Source organism: Geosmithia morbida (genome assembly GCF_012550715.1).
Source record: "Geosmithia morbida isolate 1262 chromosome Unknown scaffold_4, whole genome shotgun sequence".
NCBI classification, from domain to species: domain Eukaryota; kingdom Fungi; phylum Ascomycota; class Sordariomycetes; order Hypocreales; family Bionectriaceae; genus Geosmithia; species Geosmithia morbida.
In genome coordinates, this window is record NW_023336191.1 from 394974 (window position 1) to 413075 (window position 18102).

The 18102-nt window shown below is 56.7% G+C and overlaps 5 protein-coding genes across 5 annotated transcripts; 1 reads left to right on the top strand and 4 right to left on the bottom strand.

Annotated features, from left to right (window-relative positions):
- Positions 1-116: 116 nt before the first annotated feature.
- GMORB2_5610 (CorA-like Mg2+ transporter protein) lies at positions 117-3953 on the top strand (the record flags this gene model as incomplete). Its single annotated transcript, XM_035467580.1, has 8 exons — positions 117-301; positions 546-1590; positions 1745-2279; positions 2366-2601; positions 2695-3078; positions 3176-3307; positions 3381-3477; positions 3574-3953. 8 exons carry the CDS (start codon positions 117-119, stop codon positions 3951-3953), a joined length of 2994 nt encoding a protein of 997 aa, XP_035322546.1.
- A 183-nt stretch (positions 3954-4136) lies between these two features.
- Positions 4137-5587, bottom strand: GMORB2_5611 (3'(2'), 5'-bisphosphate nucleotidase; the record flags this gene model as incomplete). The annotated part of the gene is made up of 2 exons (XM_035467581.1): positions 4137-4162; positions 4462-5587. 2 exons carry the CDS (start codon positions 5585-5587, stop codon positions 4137-4139), a joined length of 1152 nt encoding a protein of 383 aa, XP_035322547.1.
- A 1277-nt stretch (positions 5588-6864) lies between these two features.
- On the bottom strand, positions 6865-12145 carry GMORB2_5612 (chromodomain-helicase-DNA-binding protein 1; the record flags this gene model as incomplete). Its single annotated transcript, XM_035467582.1, has 5 exons — positions 6865-6973; positions 7093-11180; positions 11220-11353; positions 11439-11523; positions 11693-12145. The coding sequence occupies 5 exons, from the start codon at positions 12143-12145 to the stop codon at positions 6865-6867; spliced, it is 4869 nt and encodes a 1622-aa protein (XP_035322548.1).
- Positions 12146-13429: 1284 nt separating this feature from the next.
- GMORB2_5613 (ribulose-phosphate 3-epimerase) lies at positions 13430-14516 on the bottom strand (the record flags this gene model as incomplete). The annotated part of the gene is made up of 4 exons (XM_035467583.1): positions 13430-13690; positions 13857-14102; positions 14179-14305; positions 14401-14516. Coding segments are annotated over 4 exons (750 nt in total), but the record flags the coding sequence as incomplete, so codon positions are not given.
- Positions 14517-15760: 1244 nt separating this feature from the next.
- On the bottom strand, positions 15761-17568 carry GMORB2_5614 (Sugar (and other) transporter; the record flags this gene model as incomplete). The annotated part of the gene is made up of 4 exons (XM_035467584.1): positions 15761-16649; positions 16731-16921; positions 16998-17202; positions 17261-17568. The coding sequence occupies 4 exons, from the start codon at positions 17566-17568 to the stop codon at positions 15761-15763; spliced, it is 1593 nt and encodes a 530-aa protein (XP_035322550.1).
- Between the last annotated feature and the right edge of the window lie 534 nt (positions 17569-18102).

Here is an 18102-nt window from a genome sequence, read left to right on the forward strand (position 1 = left end):
ACACGTACGCACATACACAAGCACATGCATGTACTTGATAACGATTGAATCGATTGAATACAAAAAAAAAACAAAAAAACAAAAAACAAAACCCCCTTCAAGAGGTTTCCAACATCATGTTCACACTCGGTAGTGCGGGACGCCATAGTCATGCATGCAGCCGGCATAAGCATTTAGGCATAATGAGCAGCCACGCTTTTCTGTACTATGAAGCGGAGCTGTACGAGACACCCACTTGCAGGGATGTTTGTCGACTGTTTAGATACCAGGAAGCCAAGAGGAGAAGCGATTACCAGTTTCGGTGAGACTCGAGTCCAACCCCCAGGGTATTCTTTTTCTTTTTCCCTGGTTGCCTCTCTCTTTCATACCTCGAAATTCTTCTACTTGCTTCTGCCCCGCTCAGTGTGTCCGTCTCACCGCCGTGCGCGCAATTCAATATATATATATATATGTATATATATATATATAGGCATCTGCCCTTCCTGCTCTCTTTCTTTCTTTGCTGTCAACTGTCGGTTGCTGTCGATTGATTGGCATGGTCGCAGTATGAACCAGGGTCGTGACTGGCATCCGCTGGCGACACTCCGCATCACCGAGCCTACCAATGGAACCAGCGGCGCCTCATCGTCGACGGCAGCGTACAAGTACGACTACAATGTGGAGGACGTCTACGTGGACCCGGACCAGGCTCCCGACGTGTGGGCCGAGTTCCTCCGGACGCGAATAGCCCGGCGGCGCGGACTGTATGAGGGGCTCGACCCACCCAGTCAGCAGCACATCCGCAAGGAGGTGCAGCGCATCCAGTACTTCCGCGCACACTTCAAGGACTACCGGGTGTTCCCGAAGGACAGCCTGCCGCTGGTGGCACTGCTGGACGACTCGCGCACCAAGTGGCGCGACATCGCGCAGCGGCGGGCGGCCGACGAGCTGGCCAGGGTGCAGCGGGAGATTGACAGGTACGGCGAGGCCCCGATGCTGCTGCGCAACCGCGACATCCTGCTGCAGGTGCAGGACTGGAAGTCCAAGGACTATGCGGCCGCGCGGGACGCCATGAGCCCCGGGGGTTACATGGACGGCCTCGGTAGCGAGGGTGAGGTGGCCGCGAGCACCACCGACGACCCCAAGAAGCCCGACTACGGGTACAACGGGTGGGTGGCCGTGTGGGACAAGGGCAAGGGCCGCGTGTCCATCGACCACCCGCTCGTCATGGGGTCGTTCCCCCACCAGAAGATTTCGATCCAGCAGTTCCTCTACAACAAGGAGAACACGCCGCTCCGCCGCTCCCCGCGCAAGGACCGCCTGCGCTACTTCCACCTACCCGCCAACAACATGCGCTGGGTCGAGGAGGCCATGTCCCGATACTACGGTGAGGACGGCGTCAACTTTGACGGGAAGAACGCCCACGCCCTCAAGCACAACTCGCAGCGTCTCCTGAGGAACGAGCTGTGGCGCGGCCAGCAGCGCGGGGGCAAGGGGCTTCCCGTGCATGCTAGACAAATCGGGGCGCGGTGCTCTGTTGTGCCCTCGGCGCCGCCCGAGCACAAGAGTCGTCGCGAAACGCCTTCTTCCTCCAAGGACGTCATCATCTTTGTACGTTTTTTTTTTCTTCAACTCATTCCATCCCTTGTTTCGGCGGAACAGAGAGAGGGGGAGAGGGGGAGGGAGAGAGAGAGAGAGAGAGAGAGAGAGAGAGAGAGGGAAAAAGCCGTCATCTTCCCATTGACTGACCGACTGCTTCTCTCAGATGCCGTACCTTCATTGGGAAGTGGAGAAACGTCTTCAGCGGATGAACCAGTTCATCCAGATGGCCAAGTCGCGCAAGGAGCGCGAGGACCGTCTCCGCCGCGTCAGCACGACGGGACACAGGGGCCATATGGCCAACGTCGCGCAGAAAAAGGTGGCGCAGAATATGCAACACCAGGCCCCCAGGCTCATGACGGGCTTTGAGGAGACAGAACCCATCGCCGCCTTTGGCAGCCAGAGGTGGCGGCCTCAGACACCGCTAGCAAAGTACATCTGGCACGCGGCAAAGCTGCACCAGATCATTGACGAGGCCGCCGACGGCAGGCTGATCGAGGACCACCTCTACTCGACGCCCCCGCTTCACATGCGCAGGACCCTGGAGCAGTTCTACTACTGGACCGCCGAGGACACCAAGCACAGGGACAGGGAGCAGATTACCTGCCGGGCCACCAAGCATCACGGCGACGATCCGGACCCGGAGGCCACGTCGCGTCTAGTCATGGTAGACCAGCTATGGTTATGGATCCTGGATGACAGTATGTCCATCACCTCATCCCCTCTCTCTGCACCGGGCCTTTCGAGGGGAAGGGGGTGGATCAGAGACGCTAAGATTTGAAAATAGATACCGTCATTTCCAGCTTCCCCAGGAGGTGGGGTCGCAACAAGCCCGATCCGTCTGCCGTCCATCGTGGCATCCGAGATCGCATAGGGTCCCTCGACGATGACGAGATCCAGAGCGTCTACGACATTGCCTTTATTGTGATTGATGAGTGCTCCAAGGTCTTCTTTGACCAGACGAAGCCTCTCGACCAGCGTCCCGAGGTTGTGGACCTGTTTAGCTCTGCCATATCCCAGATTGTACGTTGACTCTGATGCCACTCATGACCGGTCCTTCTTCCCCTAGGAGCACCATGGGCTGATTCGTTACCCTGATCGCTACCCGTTATCCAGGCCGAGAACAAGACGATTGCGTACGAGGGGTTCGGCCGCGACGTCAGCCGCATCAGCATCGATCACTTCCAGTCAGCCGAGCACCTCCTCCGCAGGTCCCTCAACATCGGCTTCGAGTGGGCCATCCTCGCCGAGGCCCAGCAGGTCATTGACGAGCTGCAGATCATGCAGGAGATCTTCACCCAGCAGATGTCCGTCATGCGAGATCTAGGTAGGGCCCTCAACTCCCTGACCAACCGCACCTTCCACCCTGCGGATGACGGTCAGGCCCTGGAGGATCACCTCAAGGCCTGCGAGGACATCGAGTCGGTCATCACCGACATGGATCAGAGAAGGGAGGAGCTGGCCAGCATGGAGAGGCTGCAGACGAAAACTCGTGCTCAGGTATCTGCCCCCCACCTCCAAGGACTTTTCAGCTGCTGTTGTTGTGGCAGAGTAATGTGATAGCTGCACCACGTGCTGACATGTGCGGCACAACAAGGTGCGCGAACTTCTCGACATGAAGCAGCAGCAAGCCAACATCATCGAGGCCAAAGCTGCTATCCGGCGTGCAGACGAATCTGTCCTCCAGGGGCGATCCATTGTCGTGTTCACCGTCGTGACTATCTTCTTCGTAAGCCGTCTTCTCACCTCCATTGATATATACACACCATGGCACGTTCTTTTTATAGTTAACAATACAATAGCTCCCCCTATCCTTTGTCAGCTCTGTCTTTGGCATGAATGCGATCGAACTCAGCAACGACGGTCTCACGCCCCTCAGCACGCAGTTTAAATACATGTGTAAGATCTCCCCCCTTTTTCTTCCATGTCTCCCCGTACCCTCTGCACCGAAAAAAAAAAAAAAAAAAAAGACAGTATACTGAGTACCTTGCGAAGTCGGCATCTCCGCCGCCGTCATCATCCTCTCTCTATCCATCGCATTCAGCGAGTGGATCCGCACCGCCATCTCCGTCACCTTCAGCCTAGTCTACATCTCGGTGCAGGACCGGATGGGCTGGCGCAACAGGAGGATGCGGTACGACTCGACGAGCATGCGCAACCTGCAGCGTGAGAGGATGAAGCAGCTCGAGAGCCGGGAGCGGGAACGCCGCCTGACCGAGATCAACCAGCGCACCCAGACGCTGCAGGCCATGCAGCATCAGCAGGAGCAGCAGGAGCGCTCTACGTGGGACGTCAGGCGGCTGGGCGAGAGGGGGTTCTTCGGTCTGCGGAGGAAGAAGCCCATATCGAATGGACAAGCCGTGGCTGTCGTATGAGGGGAGGTGGGGGGCAGAGACAAGGGGTCCCACGCAATCCCGGAGGAAAGTGAAGGAAAGTACATGTGGTTTCCTGGATACGACTAACGAAAGGGATGCATGCATGAACGAAAGACGTGTAATGACTGAATGACGCAACTTGATCTTTGAATGTTTCGGCACGAAACTTGTCTCTTTTTTTTTTCAGCAGAACTGTTTTTTTTCCTTGTCTTTGATTATTTCGTAAAATCTCAATTATGCCTCTTCTTGGTCTGGTATCTCGCTGAGTCTATGATGAAACATTCGAGGTAGCAATGTAGAAAAATGAAAATAAAAAAGGGGGGGATAAAAGGAGAAAAAAGAAGAACAAAAAGCAGATGCAAGGCTGGCTCTCTCTCTCTCTCTCCGTCTCTCCGTCTCTCCGTCTCCCCCTGGCTCTCCCTTCTCTACATCTCTCGTTCCTTCTCGAGTATATGCTTCGTCATGGCAAAGACCTTGTCGTATACCCCCTCCCTAGCGCAGACCATACCCCTATTGCTAGACAGGTACCTCCCCGCGCCAAAGTTGATGGGGAGCCCGTCGAGGTCCCGGATGACGCCCCCGGCCTCGGAGAAGATGAGCTGGGCGCCGGCGTGGTCCCAGATGCAGACGTTCGGGGGCGGGGCGGGGGATCCGTCGGCGTTGCGGCGCTCGGCGGGCACGCGCACCTGGCAGTCCGCCCCGCCGAGGATGAGGGCCGCGTACCGCATGTGCGAGGACCAGACGTCGGTACCCGGGTACGGGGCGCCGACCTGGGCGGCGAGGCGGTGGACGACGTCGTGGCGGATGGCGGTGCTGAGCGGCGAGTCGACGACGTGGAGCCTGCTCACGTCCTCGGTCGCGACTAGCCTGGCGAGCGGTTCCGGAGCGGGCAGACCGTAGACGACGACGGCGTCGGCGTCGGCGCCCTCAGCCTTGGGCGGCTCGATGGTGGAGAGGTCCCGCACGGAGACGCCCCTCCCCCGCACGGCGGAGAGCATCACGCCCAGGCCGTGCTCGTCGACGGCGTCCTCCCGGACGCGGCCGTCGTCCCCGACGCGCAGGTTGGGGCAGCACAGCACGCCGACGACCTCGCGGCCGTCCTCGATGAGGGCCAGCGAGACGGCGTACTGCTGGCGGCGCAGGAACGTCTTCGTCCCGTCGACCGGGTCCATGACCCAGAAGCGACCCTGGGGCCCTCCCTCGCCGCGCCCGCCCATGTCGATCAGGGAGAGGGTATCCTCCACCGACGTCGGGGAGGCGAGCAGGAGCGATCCCTCCCCCTCCCCCTCCCGTCTCCCGTCCCGTTTCCCGCCCGGCCGGTTCACGTCAGGCCGGGCCACGGCAGGAGGGGAAGATACGAGCCCGTAGACGGACGATACGAGCCCCGGGTCCCGCCGCAGCTGGTCGGCGTCCTCCTCGCCCAAGAAGCCGTCGTCGGGGAAGGCCTGGCGCAGGGCGGCGATGAGAAGAGCCTGCGCGGCGAAGTCGGCCACCGTCACAGGCGACTTGTCTTCCTTGGATATGGTCCTGACCGACGACTGCACCTTGTTGGTGAGGAGGGCGGCGCGCAGGACGGCAGCCTCGGCCACGGAACGCTCACGTTCATAGGCGTCGTCGTCGGTGATAGATGTCATGGTGTTGTGTGAAGCATGTATGTTGGACTTCTCTCGCCGCGGGGCTGTTGCTGTGTTGCTCATTTGGTGGGGCAAAGCTGAGTTGAATGAAAGAGAGAGAAAAACGAGAGAGGCTTGTGTTGTGTCTTGTTGTTGTTTTTTTTTTTAAAAAAAAAAAGAAGATTTATTGTGTGAGAAATGTAGAGAGATGTGAAGAATGTCGTGTGAATGAGAGAGACCCTCTGCTTTTCACTCTCCCTCTTCACTTTTATTTCATTAATAATGAAAAAGAAGACAGAAAGAAGACACAGCCCCCAAGCTCCAGTGAGGCAGAATTCTTCAATGTGAACAGGTCACTTCTGGTTTTTTTTTTTTTGACCTGCGTGACCCAACAAACTGACAATTTTTTGGGATGGCCAGCTGACTTTTCTCTCTCGTTCTCTCTCCCTCTATATATACATACGTATAGACATCTATCTTCTATACAAAAAGTACCCTTTGAGCTATAGGGACACACAAAAAATGTACATTTTCCACGCAGTGTAAGCACAGTTCTGTTCCCTACAACTACGTGGGAGGGGGGGTGGTTTCGCATCTCAATATGACTGCACTGCCCGGCTCGGAAATCTGACATGAGCCCATCCTAGCCAGCATCACTCCTACGCCCTCCTCTCTCTCTTCTTTCTTCCAAAAGGCTTCATGATTTCCCACTAACCGGTCGAAGCGAGTATTCGACTCGTCGCTCATGAAACTCAGTCTCTTGGGCATCACTCATTATAGAAGAACGGTACATCAAACCTCAGAAATTGACACATCTTGCAAGGCTATGAAAAAAAAAAAAAAAAAAAAGATGAACCCAGACATGATAGAATGATTCAAGATGAAATAATGATAAAACTCCCAAAAGACATTAGACTCCCTTTTTTTTCTTATGCTTCTCATGCATATTCAGGCAAACTTGCAGTGGGGGGGTATTGCGTTGCCCTTAGTATCATCTCCTCCCCCCCCCCCTTCTTTGCTTCGTACAACCAAACGCCGCAAGTATGCAGATGAGCAAAAGAATATCAAAGAATTAAGAAAGAAAAAAAAAAGGTAACAAGGTACCACCATTCACACCCTTCATCGTCATCAAGATCTCTTAATCAACACAAGCCGAGAAAAATCTGCGGAAAAAAAATCTTGTCCAACATGACATGTCTCCGGGGAGAGACGAGACAAAAGTTCATCAGTCTCAACAAGAGGGACAGGACAAGGAGAAGATAGAGGCTGAAGCTGCCTGTCGAGGAAGGACGTCGACATCACGCTCTGTTCTTGCGCGCACTCAATGTCTGGTACATGTTGCTCAGTCGTTTGCCCGTCACACTCTTGGATGTTTCATCTACCGGCCACAGAGCAGCCAGAAAGTCCCTGTTTTCGTAGTCAGTTCTGTTCCGTTGGCGGCGAGGTCATGAATAGATGGATGAGATGGGAGGTGGGGGAGAGGAATCAGAGTGAGAGAAAAGAAGAAGAAGAAAAGGGAAGCCCACCAGAAATTACTCTTCATAGTATCGTTCGCCCCGGTAAAGTTCCTGTCCAGAAACTCCCCAATGACTGTGAGCTCACCGCCAAAGATGGAAGCCCTCTCCTTACTCGACTTGACCGTGTCCTTGGTTGTCGACAGGATGTTCTCGAAGTTCTCCCGCACCGGCTTGAGGAGGTACCAGATGAGAGCGTCATTGTCCTTGTCGCGCTGGTCGGCATCGTCTCCTATGCGCCGGAGCTCGTCCAGCCGCCGGAGGGCCTTGGCCTTGCGCTCGTCCGGCACGCGGGCAGCTGACGAGGACGGCTCGCCGCCGTGACTCCCGTGGTGATCCATCGATCGTCTGTGGTCGCGGTCGCGGTCGCGGTCGCGGTGGTCGCGATGGTCGCGATGGTTGCGGTCGCGATCACGCCTGTCGTCGCGGCTGTGCCTGTCTCTGTCGCGCTCCCGCTCCCTGTAGCGATCCCTGTTCCTGTCCCGGTCCCGGTCGTCGCGGTGCCGGTCGTCGTAGTGGTGCCTGTCGTCGCGACGGTGGTGGTGGTGGTCGTCGTCACGGTGGCGCCGGCGGTCGTCGTCGTGCTTGCTCGTCCGACGTCCGTCCTCTGGCCTGCGAGGCTTCGGGCTGCGCCCGTCGTCGTACGCCGACTGCTTGCGCTTGAAGTCGGGGCGAGGCGTGCCGCGGTCGCGGTCGCGGTCGCGGTCGCGCTCGTCGAGCTGGCTGCTGCGCGAGCGGTGGTGGCCGTGCTCCTTCTCCCTGTCGCGGACCTTCTTGAGGCTAGAGGGCGCGGGCGACGCTGTGCCCCCACCTGAGCGGTGGCCGTTGGCCGCGGCCGCCGACTTCTTGGTGACCGTCCTGTGCGGCATGCGGTCCGAGCTGTTATTACTGCTCTTGGACTGCAGCACCGACAGGAGGTACTCTGCGCGGCGGACCAGGTGCACGGCGCCCGGCGCCTTCTGCTTGTCGTTTGCCTTGCTGCGCTCCTCCTTCTTGGCCACGCGGCCCTCCTCGAGGAAGAGCTTGTCCTGCATATCCAGGTCCGGGTCGTCGCGGATGCTGCTCCAGGAACCGAAGCCGTGGCGGTCGATGCCCACCAGGAGCATGCCGTCCTCCCTCGCACCCCACGGGCAGCTGTAGCTCGCGCCCTTGGTGGCGTCCGGGAGACGGAACGTCCTGAAGTCGGTGCAGGCGCGGATGGCCTGGTGCAGGAGCTGCAGTTGCAAGGGCCTCTCGATGGCCGTCTCGGCATTCACCTTCTTCAGGTCGCCAAAGTCGATGAGCACCGCCTTGCGGTCCTTCTTGTTGAGCGCCTTGCCAGTCTTCATCTCCTCCTCGGCCACTCGCGCGTTGTTCTCGTCCACGGCGTCCTGCGCCTTCTTGACAAACTCGTCCACCATCGACTTGATCACTTCCGGGTCCCGGTCTGTGAGCTTGGCCTCCCTGATGATGTCGTCGCTGCGGTGCTCCATGGATCCGAACCGGAAGTAGGCCTTGATGAGCACGCGCTGCTCCGTCACCGAGAGCGGCCGTCGCGGGTCGGCCTTGGCCGCCCGCTTCTCGGCCGCTTCCTGCTCCTGCTCTTTCCGGCGCTTCTTCAGCCGGTCCGCCCTATCCGTCTCGTTGTTGCCACGACCCTTGATCGTGGCTCGGCGAGGGGCGCTCTCGGCCGCCACCTTCGCCAGGTAGTCGTCGTGCTTCTTCTTCTCCTCCTCCGCCTTGATCTCGGCCAGCTTCTCGGCCGGGATGATCTGATCCCAGTCCAGGTTGATGTCGTCCACCTTGACGTCGGTGATCTGCATGAAATTGTCCCAGTCGATGCCGCCGCTGCTGAGGTTGATCTTGTCATCGACCTTGGTCTTGGTGACTTCGGCATTCTCCAGGATCGAATCGATGTCCAGCTGCTCCAGCCTCTCCTGGTTACCGGACTGCTCGAACATCTTGGAGGAGCGCATCTTGAGCACCATCTGGATATCCTCGTTGGACGACGCGGCGTCCGTCTTGAGGCCCTTCTTGTTGAGCTCAGCCTGGAAGGCGGCCTTTCCGTCGTCCGTCACGCCGGCCTGGATGGTCAGGTATTCCAGCAGGAGCTTGTTGCGTGCACGCTCCAGGACCTCTTCCTCGACCGTCTCCTTGCTGACCAGTCTGTAGATGTTGACGGGCTTCTTCTGGCCGATGCGGTGGGCTCGGGCCATGGCCTGGAGATCAGCCTGGGGGTTCCAGTCCGAGTCGAAGATGACGACGGTGTCGGCCGTCATCAGGTTGATACCGAGGCCGCCAGCACGTGTCGAGAGCAGGAAGCAAAAGTCTTCACTCTCGTCGGCGTTGAAGTGGTTGATGGCCATGCGTCGAGGGCCGGCGGCAATGGTACCGTCCAGGCGCTGGAACTTGTGACCACGCAGCGAGAGGTAGTCGCCAAGGATGTCGAGCATCTTCACCATCTGGCTGAAGATGAGCACGCGGTGGCCGTCCTTCCTGAGCTTGGTAAGGAGCTGGTCCAGGAGCATCATCTTGCCACTGCTGGCGATCAGACCCTTGATCTGGTCTTCACGCCGCACGCTTCCGCCCAGGACCTTCTCCTCGGCACCGGCAAACATGTACGGATGGTTGCTGACCTTCTTCAGCTCCATCATGATGTTGAGCAGCGAGTTCTTGTGTCCGTTTGTGGCATCGCACAGGGCACTGTAGTTCCTCGTGAGGATGTTCTTGTAGTAGTCCAGCTGGACGTCCGACAGCTCAACGCGGATAATCTTCTCCGTCTTGGGCGGCAGGTCCGACTCGACAGTCTCCTTTGTCCTGCGCAGGATGTACGGCGCAATAGAGCTGTGCAGCTGCTGCAGCTTCTCCTGCGCGTCGGCGGCAGACAACGAGTCGAGATCCTCGTCGATGTCGACCTTGCCGGGATTCAAGAAGTCCAACAGGGCCGACAGCTCGGCAAGGTTGTTCTGGATGGGGGTGCCCGTGATGAGGACCTTGCACGGGACGCCAAAGGAGAGGAGTCGGGCGTACAGCTGGGACTCGCTGTTCTTGAGACGGTGGGCCTCGTCGACGGCCAGGGCCTGCCACTTGATGGACTGGAGAAACTGCCAGTCCTGCAGGATGTACTCGTAGGACGTGACCAGGACGTTGAAGCGGGGCTTCTTAGGGTTCCCATCAATAAGCAGCTCGTTCTCGCGGATGATGCTGCGCGCGTCCTCGGGGCCCAGGTAGACGACGTAGTTGATGTCGGGGGACCAGGTATTGAAGGTGTCACACCAGGCGGGGATGACGCTGAGCGGGGCGACGACCAGCGAGGGTCCCTCCTGGTGACGGTTGTTGCGCAGCCAGCTGAGGAACGAGACGGTCTGCACAGTCTTGCCCAGGCCCATCTCGTCGGCGAGGATGACATTGTTGCCCCGCGTCCAGTTGAGGCACAGGAAGTTGAGGCCCTTGAGCTGGAACTCTCGGAGCTCTCCCCCCTTGATGTAGTCGGGCTGCTTGTCGAGCTTCGTCATGCGAGACCGCGTGTTGAGATTTGATTCTTTGCGATCCGACTGCCACGACCGTGAGCTCCTGTCGAGGTACTGATCAATCTTGTCCTGGAACATGGGAGCAATCTCCGATGCAGGCTCCCACGTGCACTCGTCATAAGGCAGGCCCTTCCACTTGATGTAGTACTCGTCCCCGCCGTCGCCATCCCTGATGGCCACGACACGCTCGACCTTGGTGAAGTCCTCAAAGGCCTCCAAGTCGCGTTCCCGGTCAAGGAAGAACTGCTCCTTTGTCTCGGGCGGCACATCCCAGCCGAAACGCATCTCAAGCTCCATTTCGACGCACTTCCTGAAGTAGTTATCGACCTTGCGGAGGCCTCGGACGTACTTGAGAGAGTCGATGGACTCCCATGTGTCGTGCAGATGAGACTTGCCTTGCCACTTGATGAAGTACTCGAAGTCGGTGCGCTCCAGGTCATAAGCCAGCTCTAAGCCATCTTTCAACCGGTGCTTGACCACCTTCTCGATGTAGGGCGAGTCGTCGACGTAGTCGGCAACGTAGTTGCTAACCACCACGTCTTCTTCTTCCTCCTCCTCGAAGTCACTCTCCTCGTAGGCACCCTGCTGTACCTGCTGAGCAGCACGACGACTTGACCATCGCTTCTCGACAAGCTCGGGCTGTGCCACCTTTCTTTGCCGGGCCTTTTTCCGCTGGGTTCGTGCGCGAGCTCCGCCGTAGACGTCCGAGTCTGAGTCCGAATCGTTGGACGACGGTTGTCGAACGGGCGTGTCCCTTTTGGATGCTGAGAGGGAGGGGATATCAGCTCTGGTCTCTTCGTCTGAGGGAGATAGACCCGGGTGAGGGAAGGCAAGGTCGCTTCGACTTACAGGCCGTAGATGACTCGACACGGCGACGTTTCGTGTTTCGGCGGTTGACGGGAGGAGCATCGGATTCAGAATCATCCGAGTCGACCTAGAAGCAGTCAAGGTTAGCACCAGTATCAGAGGGTAGGGCGGGACTGAAAAACGGGTCAGCCGTGAGGAGTGGCGTACAATTTTCCTCTGTTCTCGAGGACGGGTCTGGTGGGGGACGGTTAGCCAAGGGACAGTGATTGATGGGGTGAGCATTATATCGCGCATACACTTCGTCGTAGACCATACAGCTCTGGGTTAGCCCTCATGTAGGATTCTTCAACAGCGGCAGCCTTTCGCTTGGGGACCCTGTTGGAGTCGGTGGAGCTGGCGGGCTCCTCGTCCGCGACATGGTCTTCCTCTTGGTCGGCGTCGACGTCGACGTCGTCGTCGTCGTCGTCGTGATTCGGGGGCGGACTCCCCTGAGCGTCGTAGTCGCCATCATCCGACGCGTTATCCTGACTCGTCACGTCGCTCTCGTCCATTTCGACATCATGGTCTATACCATTCAGCTCTTCCTGGCCGGTACCGGCAAGCGGGGACCGGTCGGCGTCGGAGAGGTCGCTGTGAACGTCGGAGAGATCGCTGTCGGCACGGTGTCGTTCTGCCAGCGTGTCTGCTTCGATGGAGCGATCAGGCGACGAGTGTCCGTTCCTAGAAACCCCCTCAGTAGGGGTGGACATTACGGACGCTGTGTATGCGGGTTGCCTATTCGGTGATGGGGAGAGACGACAAGGTCAGAAAAACATCAAGAGAGGGGAGAGTTCGATGAGCGGTGGTGAAGAGGACGAGGATAGCGGCCACCTCATAACGCAAGTGCAGCGACCAGGATCAGGCAGAAGAGGACACGAAAGGGATCAGGGAAGGGAAGATATAGCATATGTCGCATCAGGGGGGGTGTGTGTATGTGAGGCTCTGGTGATGGCGAGACGCGAAAACAAAATAAATGGATGATGGAACAAAAGGGCGATTGAGGTAGGAGGTAAGGTGCTTCGGTCATCTGGACGTGATGAGCATGATGGGATCAACAGCGGCATCTAAATCCATCAAGAAAGAGCCTCTACGATGTCTTATTGACCCTTCCGAAGCCGTATATATCGGTGTCGATGACCCGGTCGAAGGGCCCAGGGCCGAACAAGGCGCGCGCAGGCGACAGGGAAGGGAAAGAGAAAAAAAAAAGCTGGTGACTTGGGGGGGGGGGGGGGGGGGAGAGGATTTTTTTTGAAGGGGAAAAAAAGCAGGATTCATAAACAAGAGACTCACAAGTCATTAATAATAAGCGACCAGCATCAAGCGTCATCTAATAAATCAGCAAAAGGGCTGGTCGTTTCGTGAAAGAAAGAGCCCGGTGGTAGTGGGCGTAGGTGGAGGGAGGGTGTGAAGGCAGATGGGACAGAAATGGCAGTGGAGAGACAGGAAAGGTTCGGCAGCGAACAAAAGCGCCGCGGGTTGCGAAAGCAGACTAGATGATTCTGGGGCTGATGTCTCTGATTGGTTGGCTTTGGGGCATATTTTTTCATCACGTGACTCTCATTTTTGTAGTGCAGACAATCGCGGACAGTCACTCGCAGGTCACTTGTAGGAATATTACGCACGGTTTTCTCATTCCGTATGATATCCTCTGCAATAGATAGTGGTGTACCAATTATTCCACAATGTAGATGTTTTCTGGTTCTCGATTGCTGCTAGATTCTCTCTCTCTCGCAACTTCTACTGATAAACTACCCTCAACTCCCCATGTCCACCCTTGTACCACTACCCATTCTCAGATTAATGGAAATAACACGCTCTAAACTTTTTCCTTTTCGCTAAAAAAATATGTGTGTATGTGTTTTCTAAGTTCATTTCTTGGTTTTTTTTTTTCGCATCGGTAGGCGGGAATCATCATACCAAGCAGTTTGGTAAAGTTTCTCTCTTTTCCCCTCGTCCAATTGATCGATGCCCCGCCCGCCACCATCAGCTCACAGCCTGCCACCTTTCGTTGCCACCGACTTGCGCAGCACAGAAATCACCTCAGACGGGTCCTTGGCGCCAAAAACAGCACTGCCGGCGACGATGACGTTGGCACCAGCATCGGCAGCCTGGTCGATCGTGCCGACGCCCAGGCCGCCGTCCACCTCGATGTTCATCTCGGGGTACTTGGCCCTCAGTGCCTGCACCTTGGGCAGCTCCGAGGCCATGAACTTCTGGCCACCAAAGCCTGGGTAGACTGTCATGACGAGGACCATCTGTAATGTAGCAGGGGGGAGGGGGGAATGCGTATCAGCGGTAAGGTCATAAAGTCTGGATAATATCGCTATGCACGTCTGATGTGTGTGCTTTGCGTCTGCGCATGCACGTGCATGGCATGTTTTGGATGTAACGGGGTCAGTAGATGGGTGTGTATGCACATACGTCAGGGCGGTCCTTCTCATCGTCGCTCGCCAGGATATCCCACAGGACGTCGACGGATGTGTCGGGCTTGATAGCAATGCCGGCCAGCATGCCGCAGTCGTGGATATACCGGATGAGCTCCTTGGGGCTCGTCTTCTTGTCGCTCGTGGCCTCGGGGCTCTCGGCGGCCGTGGAGAAGGCGGCCTCGTAGTGGAAGCAGTAGAGATCGCAGCCGACGCTCTTGAACTCCTTGACCCAGCGCTTGGGCTATATGCGCGGTTCATGCGATGTCAGTCGAAGAGCGAAACGTCCGAGACCTGAAGGGTTGGATTTGGGGTTGTACCTCTGCAATCATCATGTGGCAGTCAAACGTGCCGCGGCCAAATTTGTCGGTGGGCTGATCGACGTGGCCCCTAATCTTTGCGACAACGGGGGGGCCAAAGGTAATGTTGGGCACAAAGTGGCCGTCCCTTATCCATCGTCTCAGCACCGCAACTGTGCGCCGATGGTAGGGGGAGGGGAGGGGAGGGGAGGGGAAGGGAGTGGGTTCGAAGATTCGACTTACATGATGTCGACGTGCAGCCAGTCGGCGCCGTTCTCGATGGTACGAGAGCACTCATGGCCGAGGTTGGCAAAGTCGGCCGCGAGGATGGAAGGCGCGATGATAGGGTCGGGAGCCATTTTGTGATATCTGCGTATGGGGAGACGAGGGGATGTACGATGAAAGATGAGGGGATATTCACAGCACTGAGAGAGAGAGAAAAAGAATGGAGGGGAGTTACTAGTAGTGGGGGGGGGGGAGAGGGCGGTATTACGCAGTTGACAGCTGGGAACAGTCGGCGATGCTCTGACCCACAACATGGCCCGGCCCAGCTCGGAATACCCAAAGGAGATAGGCACGAGGTATAACTTATAACTTTGAAACCCGGTGTGCATTCGTACCCAAGTCGCCTGCAGCCTATGAATGTTTTTCTTCTTCCTCGTTGCCTCTCTCTCTTTCTTGCCTGTCAACAGTCTTCCAAGAAAAGGGAAGGCGGAGGGCAGACGATTTGACACATCATAGGCCTGAACCCTTAACAATCGATGTATCGGGGTGGTCTTCCCTCCCACCCCGGGGCCCTGTCCTCCGTCTCCTGTTTCCAATTGGTCATGACGACTCTACACCCCACTAATATAGAATTATAGAGCCCCGGATATTCATCCGACACATAATGACGGATATTTGTCCCCCCATCCATTGGTAAGGCTATGATTGGACCCTTCCGGAGCTAGAAGCTACTACAGATGACTATTATTCGTATTGCAGTATTGCAGTACGGAGTACCACGTCGTACATGTAGGAGCATCGCTTGCAGCTCTGACCATCTATGGATTTGACGAGGGTATACTGTTTGCTGTACTCGTATAGCCGCGTTTGGACGTCAGCGGGCCCCAAGATCATCGCTGCAGTCTATAGGTAGGTAACATGGATGTGCGGCTACTGTTCTCAGGGACCACAGCATACGCCACATAAACCTACCCTAAACTCTCACCAGCCACGTGCTACCAGTATTACTTGAAATGCCAAGGATGTGGCTTGAAGACGTACCTGGCACCGCGAGATAATGCCAGAAGTATGCAGTGTTCCATTGGGATCTACAGATGTGTCCAAGCGTACGAGAAAAGGCACATACTGTAGTAATTCTTATTACACGAATCTATACGGTTTCATCCCGGTATGAATAGCTGGTGGATCTCAGGATGTACATGTACACTCGTATGTCGACTTGTGGAGAAGTCTTGCCAGACATCTCCTGAATAGTAAGTTCTGACGTCTAACTTCTAGGTGAACCCCCCCCCCTGTACGTCCACATTTTCTGCGTTTGATCTGCACACAAAAATAAACCTCCTCCACTCACTATTACATCCATGTACGACAACCATTACTACACACTCTTGAGTCCGTCAACAGCCGCGGCTGCCTCATCCTTCTCCTGCACTTCAGTTCTATACGTCTTGAACTCCCTGGCCGGCACGCCCTTGATGAACATCTCATCAAGCTCCTGGTACGAGCGGCCGGACGTCTCGGGCTGGTACAGCCACAGGTATACGAGGCAGAAGAAGCACAGCCCACCAAAGATGAAGGCAATCTTCGCCCCCAGGTTGGCCCGGTCCGGGTTGAACATGTAGGGGATGACGAACTGCCACATGACGTTGATGGCGTTTTGTAGCGCGTAGCCGATGGCGATGGTCTTGACGCGCAGCCTCGCCGTCGACACCTCGCACAGGAGCGGGAAGGCCGACGACCCGATCGACACATTGTACCACCAGCTGTAGATGAGGATGAAGGCGACGGTGCCCTTGACAACGGGCCGCGAGGTTGTGTCCGTGCCCAGGCCGCCGGTGACGAGCAGCAGAGCCGTGAGGACCGCGAGCCCGTAAAAGGTCAGGTTGCGCCGCCCCACGCGGTCAATCACAGCGGCGGCCGTTAGGTTGCCCACGATGGACAGCACGGGCTGCGCAATCTGGATGCGGTAGCTCGTCGACGTCGAGTAGCCCGCCAGCTGGAGGTAGTACGTGAAGTAGCCGGCCACAAAGACGATGCCCGACAGCGACTGGATGCACATGGGCATCACGCTGACAATGGTGCGCCGGAGGTTGGACCTGCGCACGCATTCGAGGTACGTGGCCCCCTCCGTCTCTCTGGCCACCTCCCTCAGCGTCAGCTCGATCTGGGCCAGCTTCCGGTTACCCTGCTCGCCCGTGTGGCCTAGTCTGTGCAGTGCCCTGAGGGCACTGTCCGTGCGTCCCTTGGACATCAGCCACCAGGGTGATCTGCCATTTTTGAACGTTTAGCATCGACAATCTCAATACCTGATGCACGGCATATGAGCAAACGCTCTCGATCGAACTTACTCGGGCATAAACGGGCAAAAGATGGCGGCAACGCCCGCAAACCCAAACTGTGTGCAAAACACCGTGCGATACGCCCACCGCGAGTCCATCTCCCCCGTGTAGTTGATGACGATGAATGCCACCAGCGGTCCGACGCCGTACGACACCCCCACACCGCAGGTAAATATTCCACGTAGAGAGAGGGGAGAGATCTTCCAGTCAAGAGTCAGCAACTTCACAACACACACACACACACATATATATATATATACTTGTAGAGTCACATACCTCACCAATGTAGGAAATCATAATGGTTCCGACAGTTCCCACCATGAAGCCGTTGAGTAGCTTGCCCACAAAAAACACAGCATTCGTCGTAGCGATAAACTCGATGGCAACGGCGACGAACGAAATCACCAGACTCCCTATCAGCACCTTCTTCCTACCGATCATGTCGGCGAGCTGGGCTGATACGAGCGAAGCCACAACGGCACTTCGACGACGTGTCAGCAGGTGCACATGCAGAGAATACACAGAAAGGTCTAGCTCACGTAGCGATGGGTCCTCCGCCGAAGGCCGACTGCCACGCGGCAGGGAGCACATAGCTCCCCTGGTACTCGTACCCAAAGTCCCGTCGGAACCGGGGGATGCCCACGACGCTCCCCGACGCCTGCACGTCAAAGCTGAGGAGAGTGACGCACCACGTCGCGTAGAAGCACCACGCGCATGCCCAGGGGTACCTGACAAAAGAGGCGGCGATGCCCGTGTCGTGGTCCTCCCGATCAGATAGGTAGGCTAGCTGGGTCTTGTCGTCGCCTCTGAGCTTTTCAATGTGCACGTCGCTCGGCTTCTCTGACATGATGTGCTCATTGTCATGATGCGTTGCGGTAGCCATGATCTATCCCAGGGCTTATATACTATATAACAAATCGTAGAAGAAAAAGAGAGATGGATGATGGAGAGACAAACAAACCAAGAGAAAGACGGCAGATACTAGGTCTGGACGGGTGGATATATACAATGCAAGGCCATGGGCTCAAAATCGACGACCCCAGAATTTGGAACCCCGTGGGGGCATCCTGGTTCGGTATCCGGCTGTAGGTGAAGGCCATGATGGTCACAAAGCGCTTCGAGTTACCTATTCATGGTTGTCAGCAGCTGTGGCCGATTCCTGCTGGTTCATGGGCGCCGAGTAATTACTCCGTATTACTATGCCTATAAATGACGGTCGTGATAGCTGTAAAGTGCTTCGAGTTACCTATTTCTGGATGTTAGCAGCCGCGGCCATTTTCTTTCCCTTGTTCATGGGGCCCCGCATAATTACCCCATATTATCACTTTTCCTTGTCCCCCAACTTCTCCTCGGGCCCCACACTTGTTCCCCCGGCCTGTAT